At 34.0% G+C, this 10856-nt stretch overlaps 1 protein-coding gene across 1 annotated transcript; it reads right to left on the minus strand.

The window, feature by feature from the left end:
• Nucleotides 1-3120: 3120 nt before the first annotated feature.
• LOC125647087 (3-beta-hydroxysteroid sulfotransferase-like) lies at nt 3121-6395 on the minus strand. The gene is made up of 3 exons (XM_056141840.1): nt 6215-6395; nt 3998-4318; nt 3121-3236 (listed from the first exon to the last, which is right to left on the minus strand). The coding sequence occupies exons 1-3, from the start codon at nt 6393-6395 to the stop codon at nt 3121-3123; spliced, it is 618 nt and encodes a 205-aa protein (XP_055997815.1).
• Between the last annotated feature and the right edge of the window lie 4461 nt (nt 6396-10856).

Here is a 10856-nt window from a genome sequence, read left to right on the forward strand (position 1 = left end):
ATATGATCGCGTGTCCTTACGATCAGATGTAACCTAATTTTTTCACCCTCGCATCGCTGATGTCTGCACAATAGGTCAAATGCATTTTAAAGATAACACTGTTTATTGAGCGATTTTAGATGACATAGAATATGAACTGCCGTCGGTTGTAATCAAGGCCACCAAATATTTAAGAGTATTAAAAATGTACAAACATGATGTATTTTTACGGCTAATGTATTTGTTGTTGACAATTTATCATCATCATGAAAGGAAAAGATAACGCCCATCTGATAGAAGTCGACGTCCCTATACACTAAACATTCGTAAAGATACCACAAGCTAGGAATTGACATGTCATCTAAAGAAGAACATCATTTAATTAAAGAATGAAGCTAATTTTGACCTATGTTATACGATATATTGTAATTTGGTGCAGTTTGTGCTTTATATTCCGTGAAAACTGCACCAAGTTACATTATATCAAATAGCACGGGTCAAAATTAGCTTCATTTCTTATGATTTAATGTATAAAGACAAAACTACACTGAACAAATTTTCATTGATACAGAAAGTAAACAAACACTGAGATATAGAAATCACTTAGCAACAGACTCACGAAACGTCAGAAAAATGTAAACAATTCACAGAACGCGATCCATATGTCAATCGACTTGATGTGACGTCATTTGTTAAGATTTGTTATACATGACGCATTATATGTTTCAATAGGCGGATCAAGCAATCCCCCCCCCCCCCCCCCAAGTGAAAACATATTTTATAATGAAATAGCAAAGTTGCAGGTACTTGATATACCATGTTTGGCAAATGATATCGTTGCATCAGAGTTAGTATAGAATCTTTACGTTTTGTGTAAAATATATATATATACGTTTTGATTAACATCCAGATTAAAGGTCAAAACAAAGGTATTTTATTGTGCACGAATTGTTCCATCGATTTTCTATTTCATAGAAGGCCTACGCACAACTTAACATGCTATGATGTAAAATAAAAAAAAAAGTAGTGCCGTTTTATCACGTAGGCTTGTCCCCATATCAAATTATATAATACAATATAAACGTAATTTTATCAATGTGCTCAGCCAATCAAATTGCGTGTTACAAGTAAAATTGAATTATTAAAGTGATGTTTGAAAGATTGATGAAGTCTGAAGTAAATCCGAGGTTGTTGTTCGATTTCTTGAAAATATACAATATTTCGTTCTCAGATAGTTGCATTTGATTAGTGAGGCGTGGTTCAATCTCAGAAAGGATACAATGTCTTAGATTCTATTTATTAATCTAATGAAAATTTAACTACTTTCAGGATAGGACTCACAGCGGTGTGACCGGTCGACAGGGGGTGCTTACTCCTCCTAGGCACCTGATTCCACATCTGGTGTGTCCAGGGGTCCGTTTTTGCCCAACTATCTATTTTGTATTGCTTATAGGAGTTGTGAGATTGATCACTGTTCGTTATCTTCACTTTTCTGAAACATGAACAAGTGAAAATAACGAAGAGTGATCAACATCATAAATTCTCTAAAGAATACAAAATTATGAGAAAGATAAACAGGGGTTCCTAGACATACGGGAGGGAGCAGGACGAGTAAGCATTTCCTGTTGACAATTCACACCCACCATGAGTCCTATATCTTGAAGAGGTACATACGTACATGGAGTAACCCGTGGTTTTGTGTATGGAATATTTACAGTATCAATCACATTCATACAACAGAATCAATCCTATACACAATAATACAACTTGTCAGTAGGGTAAATGCTTTCTGGGTTTACCTGATCAAGATATATGGCTCACGGCCATGCGACCAGTCAACAGGGGATGCTTATTCCTCCTAGAGACCTGATCCCACCTCAATTGTATCCAGGGGTCTGTGTTTGCCCTATTGTTGATTTTTTATTCTTTATAGGAATTATAATATTGTTCATTATCATCACCTTTTTAGAAAGCTTGGATACATGTACATGTACTAGTTTATACTACAAAACATGACATTTTATACGTATTTTTTATTTAGCATACACGAAGATATGTTAACTACTAGCGCACATTTCTTATTACGTGAAATGTGAACTTCCACTTCTACCAATTAAATTTATTTCTGGAGTCTGCCAGACCATGTATTCTAAGTTTTACCTAAACTCAGAAAGCGAGCATTCTACTGAATCCTCTCCACTAAACTGTCATCAACGTCTTATTGAATTTTTATGTTATAGTTCGCATGTAGTATTCAACCCCAGCTCTGGTAGAATGGTTTCCATGTCTTTGTCAAAAGCCTCATTTTCGGCCACCGTGAAATGGTTCTTCCAGTCTCCCACTTCTCCTGCGGTAAAAATAATAAACCAGTTTGATTTCTATCGCAGTAATCAGTACACCTGCGGATCCCAATATCATAAATAGTAATTTGAAATGTAAATTATCTATCTATCTATCTATCTATCTATCTATCTATCTATCTATCTATCTATCTATTTATCTATCTATCTATTTATCTATCAATCTATCTATCTATTTATCTATCTATCTATCTATCTATCTATCTATCTGAATATTTATCTATTTATCTGAATATATATCAATCACTGTTTGATATTCTCACCTCACCATTATTAAAAGAAGATTTTTGATATTCTGTTTGAGACTGATATAGAATTAAAACTTGAATGGTGTAAATTGTAAACCTTTTCTGTAGAAAATGTGTGTATTTGTTAAGGCTGTTATATTTCCCATATTTTGTGGAATATTTGAGTTTTTATGGGCTGCCATAACTTGAAATTTGCATTTCCTCGCAATATCCTCAATCAGCTGTGGTGGAGAATTTACAGAAAGGAAGTCCGATAATATCTGTACACTCGCCTTTGGATTCTGCAAGTAATACCATTATAATCCATATTTCATTAGAATAAGAATACAGTAAAGGACACAAGATTGTATATATATATATATATATATATATATATATATATATATATATATATATATATATATATAAATAAATGTGTGTTTGTGTGTGTAATGAATCTCAAATTGAATGTACATCGTTAATATATTTTTAACTTATCAAAACTATTTCATATTTGTATATGATAACCTATGTATTAAGTATGATCAATAAAATTAATATGTTGCCCTTTTCAAATCTTCGTATGCTATCTCTAACAGTGGGTAATCAGAATTTTCTTTCTTAAATGTTTTCCATTCCTCAATCCACTTCACCCAGGTCCCACAACATACTATATGATATAATGAAAAAGGAAAAATCCAGAGAGTATTATGCGTATCGATGAAAAAACCACAAGAATAGTTTTGGATTACGTTAAACCACATGGAACTGTCGTTAAATTTTTGTATGATATTGTATACAACTCATATGAAGCTATTCATGATTATGCTCGTACAATGAAACTTTGATAAACGACAAATCATCACCTGTGCATATGCTGTTTATGTCTCAACGTTTTCGATATTTAAGAACATGTTCTGCGTATGATCACTTTTTTATGGATGGACGCCACTAACAAATAGGTTAATATCACAAGGGTTTCAACAGCCTCGTTTAAAGTCATTAGTTCACAATTCTATGCTCGTTATAACGATCTAAGTTAAATATAGTCGAATGCTGTCTGTCACGATTGTTACGAATTGCTTTGCCCGTCTTTGCACGTTAATTTTGACTACAGATTAATCTATTTATTTGATCAAGATACAAGGTTACGATGGATGTGACCGGTCAACAGGAGATGCTTACTCCCCTAGGCACCTGATACACCACCTCTGGTTTGTCCAGGGGTCCATGTTTGCCCTACTCTTAATTGTGTATTTTGAAGAATTATGTAATTAATCACTGTTTGTTATCATCACTTTTTCTCGGCATATGATGTAAATGAAAAACCCTTGACCTACTCTAAGAATATGCTAAGAAAAGTATTCAGATTTCCAATTTTCGACGACCTGTCAATGATGATGTTCATTTAGAAAACACGTATTTCCTTACCATTGCCACTGGTGTAATGCCTCAGGAATTCAGAAAAGTCCATATCTTCCATATCAAATGTTCTCAGCTTTTTGCTGAAGTTAAAATAGGAAACGGCAACGTCTTTCGGATTTCGGTATACATGGATAATCTTGCAGCGTTTCTCCATAAACTGCTTTGGCAAGTGTCTTGGATAAAAATGAGAGGAGTAGACAAGACTTCTCGCTTGTGGATCTTTCAACTCTTCCTTTGGAGAGTAATCGAAGATTGGCATCAATGTATCTATGAAGTCAGAACTTCCGGTTGTGATAATGTTACATATCTCGTATGTCCAATGAGTACCTAATAAATGCCAATCATGTGATACTTGTGTACATTCATACTCGTAAAATATGAATTTACAATGGTTCAACTAAATTGTGATATCACTTAAATGTGTTTATGCAGCTTTTGTAGTGAAGAATCATTTCAGAGTATATGAAGTAGATATACATTTAACAATAAGCATGAGCTTGAAAGGGCTCTATAATTTTCAAACACATTTCCATAATGAAAAGATAAAGATATTGAACGGTGATTAATTATATGGTCATTAGAATGAATTAATTTGCAAATACAAGCTATCATTGGGTTAAATGCTGTCTGATGTGTTTTATAACAATTGTTTGCGCGCTCTTCACATAATGAATTTTACCACGGATTACTCCGTTTACCTGAATAAGGCACATTACTTACAGCGAGTATGATTGGTCTGCATGGAATGCTTATTTCTCTTAATCCCAGTTGTTATAAGTCCTAGGGTCCCTGTTTTCCCTACTTTTAAATTAGTATTTTCCATAGTATTTATGATTGCCGTAAAATGGCTGAAATATTGCCAAAACGGCGTAAAACCGCAATCATTCAATCAATCATTAAGATAGCTAATATCCCAGTCAATGAGACAAATGAATAGGAGTTACTGTACCTACACTATATTTCTAAACTTTACAAAAACCCTTACAGAGATGTATTACTGGATCCAGTAGATGTTCTACCAAGCCCCTATCTTTGCCCCTCACACAAATAATAACTGCTATGAAGGAGAAAGGTCAAGCGTATTGTGCCACAACATATGCTGGGAGTGGTTAAATCAAATATGGATTCTATAAACCAATCCAAAGAACTCGAAGTATATTTGAAACCACAAAACTCTTCCAGAATCAATAACATAAAACAGGTATAATGTTTCAACACTTTGACACGACCACTCCTCAAGATAAGTTAAAGACTAGGCTTTTGGACATATCAGATAGGTGCTTGTTCAGTAAATGGAACACAGAAATATCAATATCTTGTGATCATCCCAACAATTACTTGGTTACATACAACTCTAAGTCAATGTTGAAATACTCTATGATATAAAAAACAAGCTATATGTAGTCTTTAGTGATCTGCTCTTCACACTCTGTTGGAATTCCCAAGGACACAGATATCAAATACAAACATTTTGGACGGAGTTACATCTGTAACTACACTGAAGTTTTCTGGTTGATATGTAGAATCTGAGTTTACCACAATGAGACTTTGAATTGAGTTTGGTGCAATGGGAATACCTTGTTTATATTTAGGATTGAGTCTAGTTTACTACATTGAGTGGTGGGCATTTAGCACTGAGTTTGATAAAGTAATGTTTTATGGTTTATCCATAGACTTAGAGTGAAATAATGAACCACGAGATATCTCATCATCGTGTTGACGAAAAAAGAGACAAATAAAAAACTCTGTATCAGATATCGGCTGCTGCACTCTCCAATGAACCCTAGTACCATATAGTCGTTTTTTTGGCGGGACAAAATTGGGGGGGGGGGTTACAAGATATACAATTAATGTTGGTTGATAAAATTTTGGTGGACTCGTTTTTATTCATTTATTCAATGAATATGTAAACTGATGTACTTAAAGATAGCGACTAATTTGGTGAACTTTAGAAACCGCCAAAATAGGCCAAAATTATATATCAACCAAAACCCGGCTATACGGTATTTCGTTTAACGAACCACCACAATGCATCAATGTTTTACCCGCCGTGTGAACCAAAAGAAATTCTATGAAAGTAGCATGTAAAAGGTCATCGTCATCTTTATTGTTGAAACATTTATCAAATCAAAATAAAGTCAAACCTTTGATGTATCAATATAATGTTTTCAATGATAATTACCTATCCAGTACCTTAACAAATTAAAATGGTGCTTAACATACCTGACTTAGGGTACGAAACAATGCACACTTCGTCATCTTTGAAGGTAAGATCATTGAGACCAGCTAGGAATTCGGAAACGTTAATATTCTCCTGACCCCCTAGCTTCCTTGGAAATAAGTAGCCATCATATTCCTGCGCTTCTGTGTATGATTTCCCTCTATCATTTAAAAGCGGCTTCATTCCTTAAGAAATACAAATATCTTACTTTGTATCCAAATGTGACATATGGATTGCTTATTTGCAATAGTCATTAAACATACCCTAAGCGATTTTTCATAAGTACATCAGCGGCAAATCACGTAATATCCAAAGCGGTGAAAATACAAGTAGAAAGAATGAAATATGGTAAAAGGGTGTGCATGGGACACTTATAACAGTGATTCACGCTACAAGGATTATATCTATATTTTGATTTTTCAACACCAGAATATAGACTGAACTCTATGATTAAGGATGTTGTCCATCACAGACTCTTTAAACCACCGTGGGTCATGGATGATATTCTTTCATAATCATGCCACCAGTTCCTTAAACTCAAAGTTACAAAGGAATATATGCCGTCAATATAAGCAACATTATTCGTCATAAAAGTGTTTAGTTTTGTATTCCAACATATTTCAAGTTCAAGTCTACACCCAGTATTTCCTACAAATTTACTTCTATTATTACATCCAAACTTTTTAATTAAAAACAAACTTTGAAGTGCCCAGATATTAACCATCGTATACTTAATCCACATACGTGCTATTATTCTTCGTCTTCTTTCAACTATAGTCCAGCTGGACATGTCATTACTGGGTGTGTTGATATATTTGAATGTTAGGACCTTAAATTACTTACTTTTAAAGGTCCTTAACACAGAGAACCCCAGTCTTTCAATTGGATACAGAAGGACATGTCTATTATGAATTTTGTCGAATATTATGCCAGACGGGCTAAATATGATAAAAAAAAAAACCCACACCAAAACAAAATCATGTACCATGCAAGGTGAAGATAACGAACAGTGATCAATCTTATAACTCCTATAATCAATACAAAATAGATAGTTGGGCAAACACGGACCCCTGGACACACCAGAGGTGGGATCAGGTGCCTAGGAGGAGTAAGCATCCCCTGTTGACCGGTCACACCCGCCGTGAGCCCCATATCCTGATCAGGTAAACTGAGTTATCCGCAGTCAAAATCAGTGTGCCAAGAACGGCTTAACAATCGGTATGAAACACGTCAGACAGCATTTGACCCAATGCGAGGTTGTATTGACGAACTAGATCGTTATAACGACCATAGAATTTGCGAAATGCTGACTTCAATCGAGACTGTTGAAATCCCTGTACCATCAACTTGTTTGTCAGTAGCTTACCTCGATTTAAAAACTGACTATACCCAGAACAAGCTCTTGCATATCGAATCAGTTGAGATATATAAACACCATATGCAGGTGATAATGGAATATTGCTACATAAATATGGGAAGTTGACGATGGAGAAGCTGAAATCATCCCGTTTGTCATACAGTTGAGTTGTCAGTTTGCCGTTAATCCTTCTGTGTTTATTAAACCAGAAGTGATAAAAAATTTTAGATAGGCTACATGAGGACTATTTTTTGTTTTAAGTTGGCAAAGCTTGTAACGACATTGTCTTTGTAAGGATCATTATCACAACTGTATTTTAAACGAACTTGGCATTAACTCCAACTGCCCTTTCAAAAGATTAAATTCTTCAAAAACATTAAGTTTTAGACACATTTAATATCCTAATCAATGGGTCGAATGAATATGAGTTATCGTATCTATACTGGATTTCTAAACTTCATAAAACCCTTAGAAAGATACATTGCTGGATCGAAAATATTAACAGCTGTGAAGGAGAAACTTTAAAGGTAGTATGCCACATATTCCTCTTAGGTACCTGATCCCACCTCTGGTACATGTATATCCAGGGGTCCGTGTTGGCCCAACTCTCTATTTTGTATTGCTTATATGAGTTATGAGATTGATCACTGTACGTTATCTTCACCTTTCATATGCCAGAAGTGGTGGATTCTAAAACAATTTAAAAGAACTTTTAGTAAACTTTAAATCGCAAAGCTTTCCTCAAATCAACAAAATGAAAACGTGATTTTTCAACACTTTACACTACCTTTTCTCATGATAAATGAGAGACTAGACCTTTTGACATCATAGGCAGTCGCTTCTTCATAAAAAATGGAAAACGGAAATATTCATATTTAGTTATCATCCAGAAAATGACTTAACAATGGGAAGTTGACGATAGAGAAGCTGAAATCATCCCGTTTGTCACAAAGTTGAGTTGTTAGTTTGTTATTAATAAATTCGATCAGTGCATACTATCTATTCAAGATTTATTACTGGATTCAGGTACTCTTCACACAATTGCTCTGAAAAATATAGTTCCATTCATGATCAGCAGATACAACATTACAGCAAATGTTTAGAATATCGATGTGTATGTAATACGTAGAAGAAAACAAAATTAACGTCAAATGATTTGAAGAAAATCACCTTTTCACCAGAAATGTAAATAAGAAGTATTCATATTCCTACGCTAGCTGCCTCCTCAGTGTATTTCACAAAAATATATAGGTCATTCTTCGATTAACAATTATATTCCTTTCATGATTATTGTTCGTTAATTATCATACAATTTCTTCTGAGAGAGAATATTAATCATTAATTTGTGTGTGTGTGTTTTCTTTTTTATAAGGATTTATTTGTATAACAGAGCACTTCTGGTAAATGCCGATGATTTTGACATCGGCATTACGTACGACTACGAGTTATCGATCGTTATAAACAAGCATGGCGCTTTGTCAACACGGCTTCATAGACGCTGATATTAAATATATGTAATCCGAGCAGAGGAAAACAACTGAACAGAAAACAGAATAAATGTGATATCTAAAGGAAAACATGTTACCAATGGTAACGGTAGTTTTGAAAGACAAAAGGCTATCAAATCATTTTATTAAAGTAATACATATATGTGGGGTTTTCCAACTTCTAAAAATATAACACATGTAAGAAATGTACGAGTGACGAGGTTTTGTTTTTCTTTTTTAAAGGTACTCAACTTATCAACATTTATATTGCAATTTATGTGATTTCTGCTTGTTGTCAGTGAACAAAGTAAAGAAACACATGTAAATTTTTTTTACATCTGCAATATTCACTGCAAGACAGCTCGGTATTGCGTAGATGAGGTACTAGGTGGTACTTTTGCATGGAAAAAAAGTTTACGCAGAAAAGTTTATTTAAGTCTCTCGTTTACGAAATTCCCTGCAATTCAAAATGATTCCCATGTTTTTTTTTCAATATATAAATAAAATTTATTAAGGCAATGTATACATTTCTTGTTGAGTAAGTGCATAGGTTGTGATCCTCAAGTACAAAATTTATGAATTCATAAGGATAAGAAAATACCTATATAACCATAACAGAAAATTTAAAAAAAATAAGAGGGGTGGATTAAAGGTTTGGAAATGAGATATTTCTACTATTTTTTTTTTATCAAGAAAGGGGACACACATTTGATTCTGGGGTGGGCATTTTCTCAATTAAAAAAGAAATAACCTAACTGGGCAATTTATTTTCTAGGAAATAAAATTAGATGGAGAGGGGGATATCATAGTAAATATCTACAAAGTGATTTCCCCCTTCTTGATTTTTGCATTACTCTATATATGTATTTTTTAGCTAATATAAAGACAAGATTTTAAATTATCCTTCTTTAGTATTGTTCATGTAATTGTACATTTTTTTTCAAGGTTAAAAGGTCAAGGACAGGTGTGCGCACTGTTTGCTAGTGAAGCAAGACTGGTCACAGTATTTGCTAGGAGTAAATTAAAAGTCGAATTTCTTGGATATGGGGTAACCCATATCTATTCTTGTCAATAACTATTTTCAATAAAGTACGAAGCAGATGTGGATGATTCATTTTGTTCGAGTTCATTGGGATCTATCGAATCGACATTGGAATTATTTAAGCCTTTCTCTACCGGTACATTTTGGTGGTTTTTAAAAACTAAATGGCAATATTTTTAAATCGATTTATATCGGGCTCACGGTGGGTGTGACCGGTCAACAGGGGATGCTTACTCCTCCTAGACACCTGATCCCACCTCTGGTGTGTCCAGGGGTCCGTGTTTGCCCAACTATCTATTTTGTATTGCTTGTAGGAGTTATGAGATTGATCACTGTTCGTTATCTTCACCTTGCATCTTTATGTATCACGATTTTAGGTAGGTATATGGCATATAATTTTGTTAAGAATTGGACAGGGAACAATTTGTTTTATAAGGTTTGTCATGTTATCCCATGACCTCAAAGAGTTCTACGGGTTCAAAGGTCATTTAAGTACACATTTTTGCGATCTTTTTTTCTCTGGAATATATAACGATCCCTCTCACTAGATTACAGTAAAAAGTAGGAAATTCTAAATGTATGAGCTGATGTGTCTTTTAAAATACCACAAAAACATCACAATTAAATGAATCAAATTTATTGACAAACAAATAACTGGTTGCTAAATAACAACACACATACTACAATTTTGACCATAATTTGCCTTTCGGCATCTATTTGACAAAATTTAAACATAATTAAATTGTATGATGGTTATC

The sequence above is a fragment of the Ostrea edulis genome, chromosome 6 (genome assembly GCF_947568905.1).
Source record: "Ostrea edulis chromosome 6, xbOstEdul1.1, whole genome shotgun sequence".
In the NCBI taxonomy this organism is placed as follows: Eukaryota; Metazoa; Mollusca; class Bivalvia; order Ostreida; family Ostreidae; genus Ostrea; species Ostrea edulis.